The 21,388-nt window shown below is 40.0% G+C and overlaps 1 protein-coding gene across 8 annotated transcripts in view; it reads right to left on the bottom strand.

Annotated features, from left to right (window-relative positions):
• Positions 1-21,388, bottom strand: part of ADGRG6 (adhesion G protein-coupled receptor G6) — a 147,213-nt gene that overhangs the window by 45,061 nt on the left and 80,764 nt on the right. For 3 of the 8 annotated variants that reach the window (XM_075597108.1, XM_075597109.1, XM_075597112.1), the window contains exons 5-8: positions 11,380-11,448; positions 4,791-4,874; positions 4,445-4,522; positions 210-3,188 (exon numbers count right to left, since the gene is read on the bottom strand). In XM_075597108.1, the coding sequence (XP_075453223.1) occupies positions 210-3,188; positions 4,445-4,522; positions 4,791-4,874; positions 11,380-11,448 (3,210 nt within the window). The remainder of the gene's footprint in view (positions 1-209; positions 3,189-4,444; positions 4,523-4,790; positions 4,875-11,379; positions 11,449-21,388) is intronic. The other 5 variants (XM_075597111.1, XM_075597110.1, XM_075597113.1 and 2 more) reach the window with 5 other exon arrangements.

The raw sequence follows: 21,388 nt of genomic DNA, 5'->3' as shown, positions 1-21,388 counted from the left end.
ACCCAAAGCCGACTTAGATAAATTCCCCTTCCCATTCCTCCACAGCACTAAAATTACTCAAATGTAAGATATTCAAATTCTGTAATGATCTAATTGTCTACAAGAAGCAAAATGATAGCTATGTTAATTAATCCATCTCAAACTACAGCAGAATTAATAGCACTAAGGGTCAGGTTGATATCTAAAACTAATAATAAATCCTCACATACTGCTGTTAACCTCCTGTCCACACAAACAGGCCACTTCCCTGATGGAATCACAACCACAGGGCCGAAGGACTGTTGTTGGCCATACACTTGGATTTTGTGCTGCATAGCTAATATATGGTGGATCAGTTCGGTTGAAGGAATTTCCTTGTACTGTAGATGGATACGGTTGATCTGTGCTTTGTCCATCCTTTGTGGTTTTTGTTGCTGATATAGTGCTGGTAGGAGTGTTAGTTTCTAAGTAATCAGTAAATCCAAAAGAAGAAGCAATTAGCTGATCTGCTGTATTTGCCGTCAACGTTTCCATCTGAGACATTTTGTCGTCTGTTTTTTCATAACGGAATGGTAGTTCAAAATAGGCCGAACCCACCCAATGATACCATTGTGTGCCAAGCAGCGAGCTAGTACTTTTGACAGACATTCGGATGACATTGGCATCTTCTTCATTATACGCTGAATAGGTACCGCCTTCCCAGCCAGGTCGCCCTTGTAACATGATCGTTCTCTCAGTGCCAATGTAGTCAGACACTTTTCTAGTTTGGGTTTTACCCTCAGCATGGGTTAGACTATCTTCCATGGTAGGTCCTGCAACTATTAAATGGATTGCAGAGGTTTGTGTCAATAGAGGTGTGGCAACATATCTGCTGAGCATTATCTCTGAATAATCAGAAGTCCTGAAAGATATATGAGTCGGTTCTATTGCAGTATCATTATAAGTGCCTACAGTTGGAACACCTATATGTTTCTCTAAATAAGATCTTTCTGTATTTTCAAAACTACTCAGAGGTTGTAAAAAATCTGTGTTAGAAATAGCTTGTTCTTTACTTGAGTGGATTGATCCTGTATTAAATAATTTCTCTATTGCACGTGGCATATGTTCAGATGCTATGTTACTAGAATACACAGGGTAAGCAGTAGACCCCTGTATTGATATTTTCATGGTATGATACATTATGCTTGTTTCATTTATAGAAAATACTTCACTTCTATTTTGCACATTAGGAAGCACCAAATTTGCCAAGTTTGCTAAACTTTCCGGTTCTATTGAAGAATACACATTTGTGTGTAAAATTGAATCGGTATGCCATGAAGGAAAATCAATGTGCATCGTTTCTGGTGGGACAGAAAAAGAAAGAAAAGATGCTGAATTAAGATGCACACTCTTTGTGGGAAGAATTGTCAATTCTGATTTCAAGCCCCTTGAAAATCCTTTATTACCCCCTAAACTTCCAATTATTGGGATGTTGGAGATTAAAAAAAACTTTTCTGCTTCCAAAAAATCCTTGTCCCCTGAAAAGTACATTACCTCAGCATCATATTCTTCTATATTGGGCCCTGCAGTTTTCATAGGGTTAACAACTGGTTCAATAGGGGAACTGTCAAATGGAAGCCTTTCAGTTGGTGTAAAATTAGGTCCCTTAAAGGAAGATTTTAAGTTCCCTATGGATTCTTCATAAGATAATGACGTGTATCCCTTCCATTGGTGGTGTAGTGCACCATAACTTGATGTCAAAGTAGCAGAAAAATCTGCATGTGATGAATGAGCGCTCCATTGTGGATGCAGTAAATCATAGCCTGCTGTAAAAGAAGCTGAAATGTCTACATTTCTTTCTTCCACATCAAGTTTTTGCGGCTTTATGGAATAATCGAGTGGTATTAACATTTCATTATCAAGCACTTTTTGTTCTGCTTCCCCTAACTGTTTTGTGGGTAATACTTCTTGTGTTTGCCAATTCGTACTTAGGGAGGGTTTTAGGAACACATGCATATTTTCTGTGAGAGCTGGAATACTTCCAGGTTCCTGTTTTGGCAAAGTGGATATATGTCTCCTGTCATCAAATTCACTTTGTAAATAAGTGCAATCAGAGAGCTCATTACATACGGGGGAATTTGCCAAAGTAATATATTTGTCTTGTGGGTTTACTGAATGGATGTGTTTATTTCTTAACATGACAGATGCAAAATTAGTTGAGAGAGTGCTGTGTTGAAAAGGCATGCATGTTTGTGATGGGCTGGCATCAGGCTCAAAAAAGGTCTTTGTTTCTTTGGTATTTTCCATAACATGTGCTGCGTGAGTAGATGGTGTTAGAAGAGTAGCATGTCTGTCAGCCACTACACCATTGTTGCCTTTAATGGTAGTTGCTTTTATTGACTCTAAACCATCCTCCATTGTTGTGGCCAACAAACTTGACAGTTGTATCCTATTTCCAGCTGAAAACTCATCTAACTGTATACTTTTGTATGACACAAAAAAACCCTGAAGAAACCGAACTGTAGATGACTGAGGAAGATAGGTATTTTCGTTTGAAAGGTCATGAAATAAATAATCAGATGCAGTTTTACTCTGCTCTTTCCCAAGCCCTACAGTTACTTTTTCATTATTGCGAGGTGACGTAGTGCTGTGATGAATGTAAGAATTCCATGGTGACTCCCATGTTTGTCTCAAATAGGTACGTTGTGTGGTGCTTTTCGAATAGGTGTTTGACATTTTCAAGCCAGAAACAAAATTCCAACCACGTTCAGTCCCAGAACCTTCTGTCTCCAATTGAAAAAACACGTCCTCTTTGCTGGAGACAGGATACAGTTGATCTGAACCATTGTTACCTGCAGCTGAGTTATTATAATGACCTGGGACAACTTTATGGGTGAACTGAGTTGCTGCAGTTGCATTCTTTTCACTTTCTGTAGTAGTTTTAAGACTTGCAGATAGTGTCGGGGAAGATTGGGTGGGCATAAAAAATAAATTGTCTGTGTATGTGTATTTCATCTCTGGTTCCTGGTCCTTCATTGGAGAACTTCTCTCTGGAGATTGAGGTCTTTGTTTCACAGGCCAAACGATAGGGGTAGAGATAATTCCTATGCTCCTTACACCTTTTATTTTAGAGTCCTGCAATTGTATCTGCAAATGTGTCCAGTAAGCTGTGACTGCTTTTCTCTTCTTTCTGATGAAAAATGCAGCAGGAACTTTGAGTTCCTGCAGATCTGCATGTGTTATACCATACAGTTAATGGATTAAAAAGAAGCTGTTACTGATGCAAAAATGATAAGGATAGTAATACATATCTACCTCTGCACATACACCCCTGTTCATCAATACAACTCTGCATGGTTTTAGACACCATTGAGATATCACCTTAATGGGTAAGCCATTTAGTGTTGCAGGTTGTTGCTGTCCCCTTTATCACTAAAAACTAACAAAACTTTGTTTATTCAAAATGGGTGTTGAAAAGTACTGTTAATACGACTTTATGCGAAGAACTCACTGGGGAAATTGCGTATTAATTCAATCAAGTCTTAAATACATTTAGAAATGCTTCACCTAGGCACAACACAACAGTAACAGGATTTTCTAAAACAAACCCTTTCTTCATATTCAGGTCAGCATTACCTAGTCACAAATGTAGGAATTAAATAGGTTGCTTAGACATAATACTCCAACATTTCTGGAAGGCTCAAGTGAGATATTTGAGCAAGTCATCTAAGTAGCAAGGCGATCTAACTGCCGTTAACCAGAAAAAAGTCAATTTGTTAAATAGAGATTTGGGGGGGGGGGGGGGGGGGATATGTATTAAAATCTCTTGGCTGCAAAACCAGGGCAGAAATAGGACCAAAACAGTGCATTAGATTTACACAATAAAAATAATCCTGTTAAAATGAATGGGAATTTTTTACTCTAAGAAATATTGTGTCGTTCCTTGCTCTACTTTTTCCTTGGTTTGCCATCCAGAATCTTGAAAACTAATCCCCCCCTGACTTTGCTAAACTAATTGATGTTCAGGTTACTTCTTGTTGGCTGACTGGTAACCAAAACTTACTTACATCAACACTATAGAATGTATTTTGTATCCAGTCCTGATTCATACATGTTTTATTTCCTGACAATTTATAATTTGCCTTGGGCGTCTTTTCCACAATTTAATCATTTAAATAAAAATGTTCAGAAGATAAATCAGAAGAATAATTGAAATAATTTTAAAGTAATAAAAAAAATACAAATATAATTCGAAAAAGTAACACGCAATAGCAATATATAATATAAAAATATTAAATTATATAGCAATATTACACACAAACCATTTTGTCAATCCTGAAAACACAAAAATACAATAGATACATATACAGTAGATATCTTAGGTGTGATAATGGATGTATGGACACATTCTATTTTCGGTTGACCCTACACTCTGACCCTGGAGATACTTGATAAAAAGGATAAATTATAGGATGGGTTTTCTTACCAGGTTTTGGGCTATCGGTGCTATTAGTATCAGTCATGTTAGTAGTGATCATGGTAGATGGTGATGAAGTTACAGTAGCTGGTAAAAGAGAATAAACATGTGAACTTGCATGGCACCATTGTTAAAATAAGGCTTTGCAGTATCGTGCATAATAAAAACAGCAAGTGGAGTAAATATCATTCAAAAGTCATGCCTATAGAGTAACGTGCATTTTTTTTTAGCTGGAGACGAGTTAAGAGCAGAAATATACATTTCCAAGTGCAAACTTTTGTTTTCCTGGATCCAGGACTATTTGAAGAAGTGGAAATTGGATTGGAATTGGAAAATGAAAGATGAGTTTTCTTACCATATGTGACACTGGTACTATGAATATCAGGCATGTTAGTGGTGACAATGGTTGGTGAAGGTATTACAGTAGATGTTACAGTAGCTAGTAACAAAGAAAAGAAAGAGGTGAACTTGGATGGAATACGAGTTAGTCACAATTCAACGATCCTCAACCCATAGTTTAAAACCATCTGCATTATACTATGCCAGGGGTCTCCAAACTCAGTCCTCAAGAGCCGCACACAGGCCAGCTTTTATGGATATCCCTGTTTCAACACAGGTTGCTCAATCAGTGGCTCAGAAGACTGAGCCACTGATTAAGCCACCTGTACTTAAACAGGGATATCCATAAAAGCTGGCCTGTTGGCAGCTCTTGAGGACTGAGTATGGAGACCCCTGTAATATGCGCTTAGTTTATGTACAGTAGTTTACAAGGATAAATCACTATTTCCCCCCAAAAAAAACATTTTGCACAGCAGTCATTTTACTAGTTTCCAATATATTGCTATCACAGAAAACTCAGCACATAATACATGTCTGTGTTGTTGGTCCCTGTGGCAGTAAGAAGGGTTAACTTTCCTAATTCTACCCCTATCTGATCCTTTCTTACTATGAGTATAACCGTAAATAACGTTATTTCTTTCACACGCAAAACAATAACATCCAGGTCAGTGATATTTCCTACATTTTATGCCACAGGAAAATAGTAAGATGCATTTCTATAGCATAATTTCTATATAATTCAATCCTTTTGACTTGTTTTCGCTCTACTGTATCATTTTCTTGGTATATATTTTATAATGTAGCATATCTACATCAGTTTTAACTTCACTGACCCTTTCATGCTGGTTGAATTTTCAACCTCAACAAAAAACTAACTGTATTTTATCAGGTTTTATTTGCTTATTCTATTAACCTTGTGCTAGCTCAAAAATATTGAATTTGCATGGAAGGCAACAGTCACCACCAGAAAAGAAAATTAAGTAAATTATTGCAGAAAAACATTGATCTATGTTACAGTTTAGACAAAATGTAGCTCCCTGGAACCTGGATAATAGCCAAGATTCTCTCTAAATGGCAATGGAGCAGCAATGGCAAAGACAGATGATTTTAAACAATACAAATAGGTTCAATACATGCTTGTGCTTGTTAACAGCAGCAAATTGATAAAAAAAATAGTCTAAAGCATTATTAGATGAAAACACAATAGTTTGAATTAAAGTGCTATCAGGGGCATACTGATGCACCGGCCGTTATTCGAACACTTCACGCGTCATGTAGATCAGAATCCCAATTTGATACCATGGGATGAATTCCAGCCTTCCCGCACTAAGATGCAAGCGCGGTGAGTGCAGAAAAACGAATTTTAGTGTTCTGGCTTATAAAAACATGAAATTGACACAGTAGCACAGTAGCACAGTACTGTACATATTACAATTCATCCATTTTATTGCAAACGAAGAAACAGAATCCATGAAATTCAAACAAAACATCCGCGATAAGCGCGGGTGCCTGGGGCGATTGGCCGCGTTCATGCTGCGTGGGGAACAGCAGTGAACTCAAAATCGGCACCGTTATGTGTTCGAATAATGGCCACTGCATCAGTAGCTTTAGCCCAGGCAGCCCTGGCAAAGCCCGGGGGCCCGTGCTCTTGAGGGGCCCGCTCTCCCCCCTGTCGGCGGCCCATCGCTCTCTTCAGACAGGCAGGGGGAGATGGTATGCGGCAGCAGGCCCCCAACGTTAAACTGAAGATAAGCTGGCAGAGGAATCAGCAGCTGTTATGCAGGCAGAGAAGGGGAGGAGCACGCTCTAGCATCAGACACCAGAAGTTTAAATACTTCTGGGTCAGACCACTAGAGCACCCTCCTCCCCTACTGTCCTGCTCTGCTGTGTAGCAGCTGCTGATTCCTCTGCCGGCTTAGGATAATGATGGTGGGGAGAGAGATGTGATGATGATGGTGGGGGGAGAGAGAGGTGGTGATGATGATGGTGGGGGAGGGAAAAGTGATTATGATGTTGGGGGGAGAGAGACGTGATGATAATGATGGGGGAGGGAGAGATGATGGTGGGGGAGAGAAAGGTGATGATAATGATAGTGGGGGAGAGAGGTGATTATGATGGTAGTGGGAGGGAGAGGTGATGATGATGGTGGGGTGAGAGAAGTGATGATGTTGGTGGGTGGAGAAAGAGGTGATGATGGTGGGGAGAAAGAGGTGATGATGATGGTGGGGGAGAGAGAGGTGATGATGATGGTGGGGGGAGAGAGAGGTGATGATGGTGGGAGGGAAAGTGATGGTGATTGGTGGGGAGAGGAGTGATGGTGTGGGGGAGAGAGGTGATGGTGGGGGGGGAGAGGTGATGGTAGGTGGGAGACAGGTGATTGTGGGGGGAGAGAGGTGAAGGTAGGGGGTGAGAGATGATAGTGGGAGGGAGAGATGGTGGGGGGAGATAGGTGATGGAAAGGGAGAGAGGTGACGTGGGGGGGAGAGAGGTGTTGGTGGTGGGGAGAGAGGTATGGTGGGGGAGAGTTGGTGATGGTGGGGGAGAGACGAGGAGGGGAGAGATGAGGAGAGGGAGAGATGATGAGGGATGTTGAGAGAGAGGATCAGGGAGAAGATGGGGTAGGAAGAAAAAATCGCAGTCAGTATTAATATTAATGGGGCCCTGAAAAAATATTTTCCCCGGGGCCCGCATATGTCTAGGTACGCCACTGAGTGCAATGACAATCCGATGAGGTATATCTCCATGGAAAACAGCATATGCATAGTTGACAGCAAAACACGTATTCTTACTTATTGGTAACGTCAGCAAAAAAAGAAACACACATAAATAACTCAATAATAGTAATACATGGGGAAGCAAAATCAGTTCATAAATATGTATATGTTACAACAGTAATACAGGACCCCGGATTGTTCTGTGCTGGGCACCGGAAGAAACTTTTCACACATAATTCTGCATCTAGCTCAATACTGTTCTATAAAGATGGGAGACCTTTTTCTAATCACTAGTTCTTACTTTTGTGGACATTGAGGTTATTGGTGCCAATGTCGGAAAAAGATGGATGCATTGGTAAACGAATACCTCACAAATGTAGGTCACCCCAAAATCTTCTAGAATTTATGGCACTAGATTCACTAACACTCCGTCACTGCATGAAATTTTAATTAATATGAAAAAATTTGAGTTAATTTATTAATGGATTATTATATAAAATAATGCAGCATTGGAAAGTTTTTTTTACCAATACGATATTTGTTAGATACATTTAATGGTACAGACATGTAAATCAGCATGCAAATGAGCTATTACAGCAAAGTTTAAATATTGATGTGTAAACCAATCAAATCATGTTAAGCCATTTGTTTATTCAAATATCAGAAATAATTAGCACCTGGTTTAGGTAGCTGTTTCAATGCTTATTATAGCCCTAAATAAACCCCCAAGTACTCATTTCTCTTGCTATTACTCATTACAATAAATAGAGATAGAGAAGGCACACAGAAGAAGAGAAAGAGAGAGAGAGAGAGAGAGAGAGAGAGAGGAGAGAGAGGAGAGAGAGGAGAGAGAGGAGAGAGAAGAGAGAGAAGAGAGAGAAGAGAGAGAGGAGAGAGAAGAGAGAGAGAAACATGCTCTGCTTATTACATTTCTTTGCATCTGGGTCTTTTCAATCTATGCTGGCTGTTGCAGGCGGAATATCTCAGGCCACATGAATGCGTTCTTTTGGTCAATTACTTAAAGTCCTAAAAAGACACACTGATAACTACATTGCATTTCATAGTGAAAGGAAATCATGTCAGGGCCTAAAACTAGCCTTATATAGGATACCTGGGCTATCTAATGTGATGGGTGCAATAGATTGCATGCATGTTGCACTAGCACCATCTCTCGAAAAGGAGGACATTTTCTATAACGAGAGCCTTTTCATTGCCTCAATGTGCACATGGTTTTTGATACCCTCATAGCCGCTAGGCTGGCCTTACTTTTGGCGAGGACCAAAGTTGCATGCCGGAAGCATGGTCCCTACTCCTGCAGCATTATGACCACGCCGTAACATGATGTTGCATTGTTATGGCATCTCATCGTGTTGCCATGATAATGCGATGCAGCAGGAGGAAGGCCACTCCGCATAGGGTAAGAACCCCCTGAATGCACACACACGCACCACACCCAGCTACACACACACCCACCATCTCTACCTTGTGGTGAGCAGTGGTGCTGTTGGGGACTCTCCAGCTCCCTTCTCCAGCTCTCCCCTTTCCAGTTGGGTGGAATTTAGATCCTAGTGCTAACAAGAGGGAGAGGAGGGAGCGTGGGGCCCCATGAAGATGCAGAGCCCAGGGCAACTGCCTTGCTCACATTGCCCTAAAGCCGGTCCTGTGAAAGACATTCACCGATCTTTAACAATTTGGGGTCAGGCAGATTAAGAAACAAATGGCTAGTGGGTGAGAGGAAGGTCAATAGCTATTAGGAACGATACACAATTCATGAAGGCATGTTATTTCTTGTTCCTGTTATTCCTTGGACTGTGGGTGAGGCAGGATATGGAAGCCAGGCTTGGCTTCTCATTCCAGTGGCTAATTCTAGTACACCAGCAAAGCTTATAAATTATAATACGACATATTGGAATCTTTAACCCACCTGTGACATCCCTAATGTTGCTCATGTTCATCTTCAACAAGGAGTTATTGGACTAATATATTGAACTTCACAAGCTGCATACTAATTCTGAATACTAATATTTAAGGGCTAGCACACGTGCTATATCTCCGATTTTCAGGATATCCCTGCTTCAGCACAGTCTTCAACTGAGCCCCTGATTGAGGCACATGTGCTGCAGCTGGGATAGCCTTAAAACCTGACCTGTTGGGGGGTCTTAAGGACTGGCGTTGAGCACCCCTGCAGTGGACGGTTCCAATCCACTAATAGTAATATTGTTATAAACTCCTCTTTATTCGATCTTCTCTGTACAGGTTTTAATCCACAAAAATAAACATACTGCGTCTTCTGAATACATATAATTTCTATTCATGTGGTAATTTGAGCCCGACATTGGTTTTAAATTATGTATTTTATATATTTGTTTTTAAGGTGCTAACAATATAGGCCTGATGGATTAGATTACTGCTTGGATCTGTTTTAGCCTCCTCTCCTGCAGAGGCTCTTGATATGTCTTCATGGCGTGAAAGGATGTCATTTATTTTACAGATAGAAATGAGCTACTCATGATTTTGCACTGAGATGCAAAATGACAACATGGGTATATGTTGCTGAGAAAGTATTTCAAAGGCATTGTTTGAATTGGGCATTGTATCAGTGTCTAGGTAACTTCACATGGAAGTAGCTGTCACACAGTAAACAGCAGCTGATTTAACTCAAGCATTACCAAATTTGTTGTTTACTTTACATGACACTATCACAGTTTTTCAGGTGAGCAGTGTGACGGTATCAAGGAATATGGAGTACCGCTATTTTTTTGACACTCATACACTTTCACTATTTTATTAAGAAAGTCACTTTTTTTTCTGGCAGGAAAAAATGCAGTTACCTAGAAACTGACACAAAATAAGAATATCGTGGTCCATGTAGTAGACCTATTTTCCTAACTGATGTAAAACCTCGACCCTCTTAAAGGAGCAATCCATGCACTATCCTACGTGTGTTTTTATTTAAAAAATAAATCTGTGCTGTAGTTTTAGATAAGACTTACTGCATTATTATTCTTTTTTTTTAAATGCAACACTTAATGCCATTTTTAAGGAGTTTTAATATACTCAATAGCCTTTGATTTATATAGCAGGGTTTAGCACATGTCCCCAGCATTGCAAGCTCTTTGCAACATTTTTCTGTGATAACTTGTTGCCAATAGCAATAGATAATGTTACCTTAGTAATATCAAGATACATTGCAGCTGCGGAGTTACACTGACTGAAGGATTGATTGAAACTAAAAGGCAGCAATTTAGTGAACCCTGGAAGCAGGGTCGTTACTGAATCAATCAGCAGCTTAGGTAATTTGTTTTCAATAAAGGTAATCAAAGGCTATATATATATATATATATATGAGAACAAATAAAGTAGCGCCAAAGTGATATTAAAATAATCAAACCCCAATAGTGAATAAAATTATTCTAATGGTAAGACTAAACCCTATGCTACTGCAATTTATACACAAAAATATATTAAAAAAATAAAAATATATATATATATAATACACAAAATGAATTCAACAATAATTGTATATAGTGCTGGATGTGCAATCAGTGATAAAATAAAAAAAGAAAGTGATAGAACTAATCCTTTTGAATTAGTCCATAAGGTACTAGACAATTGATGCTGGTATGGGGGTCTCCGGCTGCTCTCAAAATGGATGAACCACATCCAATGGAAACCTAGAACTAGAAACAAAAAACTATCCTTTTTGTCTGAGGTGGACAACAGATCAAGTACCAGTGGCAGATCCATATGACTGTGCTTGTGTCACTGACCTTAGCTACCTGTACTCAGTACAAAGTATAAACATAGTGACTGACCCTGCATTGTTCAGGTACAATAATGTTTGAAATGGTAGCACTATGCTAAGATTATTATATCCCTCTGCATTTCTACCTTGACAAACGCCTCCAAGGCTTTCGCAGGTGGTCAGTTCTGCCGAAGGCGTTGTTGGTAAAGAGGTACCTTTAGAAAAATATAACAACAAAGTGTTAAAATAATTTCCAGCAGTGGCAAGATATATATTAATTTAAGAAAAGCTCATACATTCGGCAGCAGAAACATAAAGCCACTGTTTTGTGGCTTGTTGTTAAACATGCAGTAAGTAGTACTTCATAAGAATGACTGTAAGTTGACTAATCAATCCAACAACCTACAGTACTATTGGCACTAGTTAACCTTGATCCAATGGGGACTGCATCTGCAAAGCTGGTCACTGTGAGGAGGAGTGGGTGAAATTATGAGGAGGAGAGAGCTGTGAGGAGGAGGGGGGGAAATGATGAGGGAGAGAGAGTTGGTGATGGTGAGGAGGAGGGTGACAAATAATGAGGGAGAGAGAGCTGGTGAGGAGGAGGGGGAGAAATGATGAGGGGGAAGAGAGCTGGTGATGGTGAGGAGGAGGGGGAGAAATGATGAGGGGGAAGAAAGCTGATGATGGTGAGGAGGAGTGGGAGAAATGATGAGGAAAAGGGGAAAAAAATTGCAGTTAGTATTAATGGGGCCTGAAATATTTTTTGCCCGAGGGACCACACATTTCTAGCTATGCCACTGGTTGGTGCCATACTAATAAAATATCATCTGTCACCTCTTTATTAAATCTTTCAGCCAATTTACTCCACAGCACAATACATACACGGGTACAATAGATGAGGTCTTGATGCAAGGAGCTTACAATCTTGCCACAGTTACAGTATGAATCAGGGAAATGATTGCCCCATTTAACTTTTCCATTCCTTCTCAATCGCCGTTTTAGAACATTCGCAACCTCTAGCTGCACACAATGATTTTTGATGCTATATAATCTAAATCTTTCACTGAAGCTATTCCTACTATATTTTATCTAATTCCTAATGTAGTCATACTGTATATACAGTATAATGTTGTTTTGATTCCATTTTAGAGATTTATAATAAATACTAAATAGCTGATGCTTTTTTTCCACCCAGAAATGCACTATACCGCAAGCAAGCATATTTTCAACAAATGCTTTAAAAAGTGGCCAAGTAAACTATTTTGTGTTTTTTTTTAAATAATTAATTTGATCATAAGATTATTGTTACAGATAAAAAATATTTATAATTTTTAATAATAATTCTTAATAATCAAAAACAAATACTCAGTACTGTTCTGTGGCTAACGAAATGCTTTTATTTGTGCGAGCTTTCGAGATACACTGATCTCTTCTTCTGGCGATGTTACAATGGATAAAGCAAGAAAAGTTTTACTTTAAAACAGCCTGGAATGTATCTGTGGGTGAAACCTATCCCTCCCCCCTGTGCAGTATGCGATTTATGACTTTATGTGTTAAATGGCCGTGAATATTTGTGATGTAAGAGTGTTATGTGTGTATGTGTGTAAATATAAATTTATAAAGTGCCCACAGTGTATATATACAGCGGGTGTTGCATTACTATAAATGTGTGTGGATACTATGTAGTCCATGTTGGTATATAGGGATAGAATTACATAGTGTATTTGTATGTGTAAGAGACAGGTGTGTGTGCATTCATAGAGTGCAGGTTTTATAGACATGGGATTTAGCACTCATGGGAAGAGAGTTCTCTTGTGTAATGGCTCATGAAACTGCGGTCTTAGTTTAAGCCACCGGTAAGTGCCCGAACAGTTTAATACATTTGTATTCATGCACCCATCTCTCTTTCTGCGTTTTAAGATTACCATTGAGTATGGCCACCTTCAGATCATTCCTTTTATGGCCAGAGGCAGAGAAATGTTCGCCGACAGGACTGTCTCTTTTTCCGCGTGTGATGCTGTGGCAGTGCAGGTTCATTCTCTTGTTTAGCCCACTACAAAAAACAACCAGCTACAGACATCTATATACCGCAAACCTACACATAGAGCCAGCTATTTGAGGGACAACAGCTTCCACCTCACACACACTAAGCATGCAACCATCTATAGTCAAGCCATACAATATAACCGGATATGCTCCGACACAGCAGACAGAGGACAGCGGATTACAGCCTTGAGATCGGATTTGATAAACCGTGGATACAACCACAGAATTGTAGACCATCAAATCCATAAAGCCACCATAATAACAAGAAGTGATCTCCTTGAATACAGAAAGTAAGAGACAAGTAACAGGGTGCCTTTGGTGGTCACATATAATCCACACATAGAAGCCCTACGCAAGATCGCCAAGGAACTACAACCCATTCTCCAGGAAGATACAAGACTGCAAACGGTCTTCCATGAAAAACCCTTATTATCATACAGACAAACTCATCATCTCAAGAAAATGATGGTGAGGGGTAAAGTATTCAACAGTACAATTGAATGCGGGACAAGGCCATGTCAGTACGCAAGATGCAAAACCTGCGCAATGCACAGCGGACACAATACACATACCACACAGGAATCTGGAGTACAAAATGAAAGGAAGGTTCACCTGTTCCTCCAGCAATGTTATGTACCTTATCATGTGCATGAAATGCCCAGGGAGCTGCTACTACATAGGTGAGATGGGACAGGGGCTAAACAAGAGAATGAACCTGCATTGACACAGCATCACACGCGGAACAAGGGACAGTCCTGACGGCGAATATTTGTCTGACTCTGGCCATAAGTTGAACTATTTGAAGGTGACCATACTCAATGGTAATCTTAGAACACCGAAAGAGAGACGGTTGCATAAATACAAATTTATTAAACTGTTCTGGACACTGACCTAAACCTAGACTGCAGTTTCATGAGCCAATACACAAGAGAACTCTCTTCCCATGAGTGCTAAATCCCATGTCTATAAATACTGCACAATATGAATGCACACACACCTGTCTTTTACACATACAAATGTGTGTTAGAGAAAGGTTTGGAGTGTGAGGAGTACAGAGTGGGCCCCTGCAGAGGAGAAGGAAGGGAGCGCATCACTTAGTGATCCGTGCAGAGACTCAATCATACCTGAACTGCCGGTTAGCTGCAACGCTGCGACGGAGTAAGGAGTCACGTGGTGACGCAACAGTGAAGGGTCACGTGGTGCAGAAGGAGACTCCGGATTCTGTCAAGGCATCGGGGAACAGCGGACACGCTGTGGCAACAGGTGGAGTATCCTTACAGAGGAGGGGCGCTGTATATCAGAAGCACAACTTGCCAAACCACTGCCCATTTTAGTTGGATGTTTGTGAGTGTAATTCTACTGGCTCTCTTATATTTTGAGTAAAAAACTTTATTGCACCAGAAGGTGTGCACTTTCTCATCTTCTCGTTTAGCATACAAATGTACAATGTAATTCTATCTCTATACCAATAGGGACTACATAGCATCCACACACATTTATAGTAATGCAACACCCTCTTACATTTCAATACCCACCAACACCATGGGTACTCCACCTCTACACACACCTTTTTTAAAGTGATGTATACATTGTCGGCGCTTTATAAATTTATATTTACACACATACACATAACACTCTTACATCACAAACATTGAGGGACCATTTGACACATAATGTCATAAATCGCATACTGCACAGGGGGGAGGGATAGGTTTCATTCACAGATAACATTCCAGGCTGTTTTAAAGTAAAACTTTTCCCGCTTATCCATTGTAACATCCCCGAAAGAAGAGATCAGTGTATCTCGAAAGCTCGCACAAATAAAGGCATTTAGTTAGCCACAGAACGGTATTAAGTATTTGTTTTTGATTTTTTAAATATATATATATATAGCCAATAAAGAATATCACTTGTGAGCAAATTCACATGTCTTAGACAGGTCTGCAACCCTGCCTTTCAACCATTATCACCTAGCATACAGTGCTCCCACTGCAGCAAGGGATTCTGGGAAATGACATGCAAATGAGCACACAATGTGTCACCTTTTGCCTGGAATATACATTCACATGGAGCCCAAATAAGCAAATGCATCACTGTTCATACAGCTTTTAAGCACAGCTATTATTTCTCAGACTACACCATACTGCACTGCTCCATAGTACTTTTTTCTTTCTTGTTCTGTTTTCTACCACTGCACTCTCCAAACTTGTTCCTTCCACCATCCTCCCCTTTCCACCTCTTCTGTTCATTTGCCCCTTTTACTCCTCCCCTCTCCACTACTCTGCACTTGTACACTTTTCTACTTCCTATACTCATCCCACATGTCTATCTATACAACCTGTAGCATGAACTCAGAAATCAGCTTCTCATCTCCTCTTCCTCCCTGCTCCTCCTACCTGCATCTAGTTACATATCACACAACCCTTGGACTTATTCTATCCCTACTTCCCCGCACCCATCTTTCTCATCTTTTATTCCTCCTTATGCCAATAATTCCAACCGTATCTCTATTCCCTGCCTTCCTACCTCTTCTCTACCTTTCTCCTGTGCTCTTTGGAGAGTATGCTACCCCCCTAACAAGCTCATGGCTGTTCTGATCTTTTCTGCCTCCGCTCGCGGAATCTTTTTGCTTTAATGAAAACATTCTCAATCTGACTCTAACTTGAAGTTTTCATTGAATATGGTGGCACCTATTTTTGCCCGCCAGCCTGCCCTGTTTATTGGGGTGGAGGTGTCCAGCTTCCCCTGTTTTCTCATTGCCGGTACCAGTCACTTCTGAATTTTCTCCTGCCTATCTCTTCAGGTAGCTGTCAGTCATCTATTGATGACCACATAACTCTAAATGCTTCCCTTCAACCTGGCTGTCCAACTTTGAGTCCCGACTTTCCTTCTTCCTTTCTTCTGTTACACACATCCTCCTCGTTCGTGGGAGACTTTAACTGCCATATTAATAATGCCTATGTTTCCTGGATGTCTCACTCCCGCTCTTTAAGCTCTACCTTTGGCCTCAACCAATAGACTTCCAGTACTGCTCACGGTCTTCCAGTAACTCCCCTTTTCCACGTTCTGATGATCATTTCATCTCATTTACAGTTTCTCCTTCCCTTACCACTTGTCCTCTTGCCTGCCCACGCTTCACTCGTCACTTGCAGATGTAGCACATATTATTGCACCCACTACGATGTGATTTTGCTTCACTCTGGATGTAAGTTTTATTGTGGATTTGCAAAGCCAACACATGGCGTCGCGAGTGTACAATTTGCATGCCAAATTCTTGAGATTTGAGTTGTTGGCAATTTGTATCACTAATAATATATTTGCTGTGTATGAATGCGTGATGACTTGTAACCTTCAGAGGTCATTAATAAACACAATACTGCTGTGGGGTAGGTGTGTGCTGTTGGTTATTATTGCTAGTAAGAGGGCAATGTTTCAAATCAGCACGTCAACCCTTGGAGAGACTAAAGAGGCCTCCAAGCTGCAAAACTGGAGCAATGAATCAATAGGATTACATTCCTTTAATAAATCAAATGTGTACATGTTTTGTAGGTACAGTACACATACATAATCGATGCCATGCTGGTCCATCTCTAAGCAAAGTAGCTAAACTTCAGTGGCACATCTACTTTATGTCATTCTTACTGTATGTGGCACGTATTGTATGTTCTTTGTTCTTTAGAGGCTGTTCTTATACACAGTATGGGAACGTTCACAATAGTGCAACCGAGACACGAATAACTAAATAGCCTACAATATGTCATTAAAGTTACACAATAACGAGAGAGGTATAATTTATAACGTGATACTGTATGTAAAAACACAGTGTTTAATTGCTTACTTACCTTTGGCTGTGAAGAAAACACAAATTTTACAACAGGGTGTACACAATATAAGAGAAAAGTAACATGTAATCATATATGATTTATTGCTGAAATCACTTATGAATGCAAAATAAATCAGGATTTCCATAACGGACAACGTACGAAGGTAAACCCATTTCCCCTATGAAAAAGCAGCTTGTCACGATAAATAGATAAAGTACATTTGGAATTAAATTTATCGGAGCTGCAATAAAGTGAAACCACTCAACCACGTAACACGTTTCGCATTACCATCTTTAATTCATCATTTTAAATATATTACATAGCCCAGGTTTGATTCCCAGATTTATCTTTTCAGAAGTTTCTACACATTTTTTTTTTAATATATCAAAATTTCCCTGAGAGAGAAAACCACTCAACTATTTTAGAATAAAATATGTTGTTCAGAAGAATAAGGACTTCTGCCATAAGGAGTGTTCAGTTTTTATTTGTATAAAAAAAATATCAGTGGTTATTTTCCCAGACTTAAATCCAGGATAAAATTGGGTTAAAAAAAAAAGAGGGGGGGGGTGAATATTTTTTTTTATATATACAGATGTAGCCAATCTTACCGTCTCCGGCACTGCGGATAAAATGCTGGAAAGCCGTGGCGCTGGGGTAGGTGGCTGCCGTGACGGAGCTGCAGAGGGTTCATTCTTTTCAATGGGACCTCCCCAGGGTTAATCCTTCCGGGCCGAGATCGGTGCGGCCACAAGAACAGTCAGGCTGGCTACATCTGTACACATTCTACTACAGTACAGTACATGCTGATATTTGTATTAACTTAGGTTCGCGGTTTCTAAATGAAATAGTTATACTGCAACAACAAGATTGTAACGTTAGCTAATCATAGCACGATACTAATTCGCTTGATTTCCCGACCTCCTCCGTTTCTGTTGTGTTTTACAGGTACTGCTTCAATCTCAGAGCAGCATTACAAACAATTGCATACGGCATCAGTATTTAACAAAAGTAAGTGCCTGGAAACAATACTGAGTGGTTTGATTAAATGGTGTAAATCTTGTTTTTACTAAAGATCTGTGCTTCTATATTAAAACACTGATAACTGGTGGTATTCACATCTCCCCTTCTTATTTTTCTACACTCCGCAATTCCCCCCAAAAATTAAATAAAACATTTTATTTACAAAAGTGGGTGGAAATCAATTTTTAAAAAATACTGGTAATTTATTGGTGAAAATCAGTAAATGCTGCAAATGCGGAACACTAGCCATAAAGGACCTTTCTGCACTGGAAGACACCTGAGAGTCCATTCAAGTCAATGAACTGTAAGGTGTCTTCCAACACCAGAAGGTGTCTTATGGCAGGAGACTGCCTATTTAATATGGGCTTCAACCTATAATTCTACTCGAATTGTGTGCTAGTTTGCATGTGTAGAGCAGAGCTTAATTATGTAATATGAAACTAGAAGGATGAACTAAATAAAGACTTGCACAGCACACACAAAAACTTTATAAAAGTTGAAAAGAAAAATATATACAGTATGTGTACAAGTCACATTGGGTTGCCAGGTGTCCAGTATTGAAACGGACTGCCCTGTATTTGTAAACTCTGTCCAGTAAAACATGAGAGGTAATACTGGACATGTAAGTGTATACGGGGATTACCCCTCTGGACATGGTGACCTGACCGACTTGGGGGGCCGTGGGTTTCCACCGAGCAGGGAGAGAGCAGGGCTGTTGGTAGGGGGCTGGGCAGCCTTCTCCATCCTAATTAGCTGCTGCTGGGTAATACAGCCAATCATGAGGAGGTGTCAGGAGCCTGACGGTGGGGCCAAGGAGAGGAGGAAACAGCATGGATCGGAGAGAGGTGTGTGTGTGTGTCCGAGAGTGTCACACCTTTCACCATTGTGTCTAGTATTATTGGAGAAGCCACATAGCCACTCTATGTACAAAACTAATGACAACTTCAAAAATGTATAGTACACCCAAACAATATTTTTGGGGAAAAAAATCTATATTTACTAACAGAAGCATTTTTAATCCTTTATCTCTTAATGTCAATGTACTGTATTATGGTCTTTTTTGAGCTATGAAAAGGGCACTGGGATTTAATTTGGTATCTACAGAAGAAGTTAGGAGTGAGACGCTCATTTAAAAATATAATGCATAACATTTTGAGTCTCCATACATTATTTGTCTCCCCTTTATTTGCATCAATAATATATTGGCTAGGTCTGAGACTGAATCAAGCTCACTGGATAACAACCTGTGGCAAATGTAATAAACCGGAGTCAGTATCTTTAAAAGCGGATTTATCTCACTGCAAAACAAGTGAGCGAGAAATGATTATTTAATTGAGGGAAAGGCCCACGACTTGTTCAGAAAGTGACCGAGTAGGTGGAATTGCTGCATTAAGATTTTTTGGACTTGCAAATTGTAAGATATAGAACACTAAACAAGGCAAGGAATGTAAAAGGTTGGGAACAAAGGAACAGATAAGCATGCTGCATGTGTTCAAGTGATTGTCAGACGGAATTTAACAGATGAAGCGATACTGCGCATGATAGAGACTATCTTAGTACAAACCCTTCGCTGCCAGAGAAGCCTGCAAACAAAGCAACTCCAAGCAAAGCAATACATTTCAGGCTCCTCTAGAAACAGAGGGAATGAAACACCACAATTGTGAATACATACAATATTTTCCCTATTTAAATGTCTTTTCTCAGAATAGGGTAAGCTTTTATCTCTCATCAATTGTCCCTGAGCACAGTGGGATGAAAAAATAAGACACTATGGGGCCTATGCAGAGAGCAGCGCTATTTCAAAACTCGCCATTTTTTGGAGAAAATCGCGCAGAAAACAGCAGAAAATGGCGAGTTACGAAAAACGCGCCAATTTTTTTTTTCTATTTCTAAAACTCGCCTCGCGGCTGGCGAGAACCTCCATCTCGCCAGTTTTAAAAATATCCTTATGCAGAGAGGCGCGAACGGCATCTAGCGGCTGTTCGCGCCAATAAAATGGCGCGGTTGTCTCCTTTTTGCCTCGCCAGAAAAAGTTGGCAAGAAGCTGCCGCTCGCGGCCATAGCAAAGGGAAAAAAAAGGCGCGAATTTTTTTTAACACATTTCTGCAGCGCGCATCTCGCCAATTTAAACTCGCCACACGCATTCATGTTAAACATAGCAGAATTCGCACATTTCTGCATATGGAGAATAAAACTCTCCAAAAAAGCTACTTTTTATTAAACTCGCCAATTTTAAAATTCGCTGCTCTGCATAGGCCCCTATATGAGAATTTTCACTCATAGTGAATAGTAATCTATTCACTATAACATAGCACAACATGCTAAATTCACTATAATCAAATGCATAAACGGAATTCAATGCTTTTTAAAGATACTTTGTGTCCTGATTTTACTTTATGCTTGTGGTAAGCGCTGCATTTGTGAAGTACGTATGCAGATCCAGTTCATAATCTGTTAACTACCATAATGACTTCTCCCATAACAGATGCTTTCATTATTATATTTAATCTCAAGAACAGACATAGGTTTTTTTTGGCAGTCACAAGCTAAAATTCTGGCTCCCAACATACCTAGCTTAAATTTGTTAACATACAGTAGCACAGCACCGCTAATCCCTAGTAGATCCGGTTTTGTATAAAGTCTTTTCCCTCTGTTTCTTAACCAAAATGTTTTACACAAGGGAACAAGGGTTGTGTGGTTACACAATAAGCAGGACGTGGGGGATCAGTGAGGGATTTGATGGAATCAGTTAGGGATCTCTTTTTTAGACAGCCTTAGTGATCCTTCTGATGCCAGCAATGACATCACAAATCAGGTGGCTCTCTCCTGAGCCATGAGGAGAAAAATCATTTTGAATAATTATATTCATATATTGTGGATTTTTTTTTTTTTTTACCAAGTTATAGCCAACGGTCCCACAGAGTTCAGCCATAATACGCCTATCTCCGAGACCCCTCAGTTGATGAGAAATTAGAGTTTAAATCCCCCAGCCAATGTCCAAAATAATATGGTTGTCACTGGGTCAGCCTCACTTCAATAGGCAATAAAAAGCAGCAACTGGGAGACGACCCCATCACCATCTTTGTTTTTGTGTTCATGAACTGGCATGAATAAAAAAGTAAATCTCATTATCCACAAGACCCCCCTCCTGGATCAAACCCTCTTACTCTCCGCCTACCCATCAGCTGCCTCATAGTAAGTTTGCTCAGGTGGTTTCTGAAATGCACTGACAAAAATAATGACAGCACTGAGTGACTCTCTTTCA

Source organism: Ascaphus truei, chromosome 4 (assembly GCF_040206685.1).
Source record: "Ascaphus truei isolate aAscTru1 chromosome 4, aAscTru1.hap1, whole genome shotgun sequence".
NCBI classification, from domain to species: Eukaryota; Metazoa; Chordata; class Amphibia; order Anura; family Ascaphidae; genus Ascaphus; species Ascaphus truei.
This window is presented reverse-complemented; position numbering and strand designations above follow the sequence as displayed.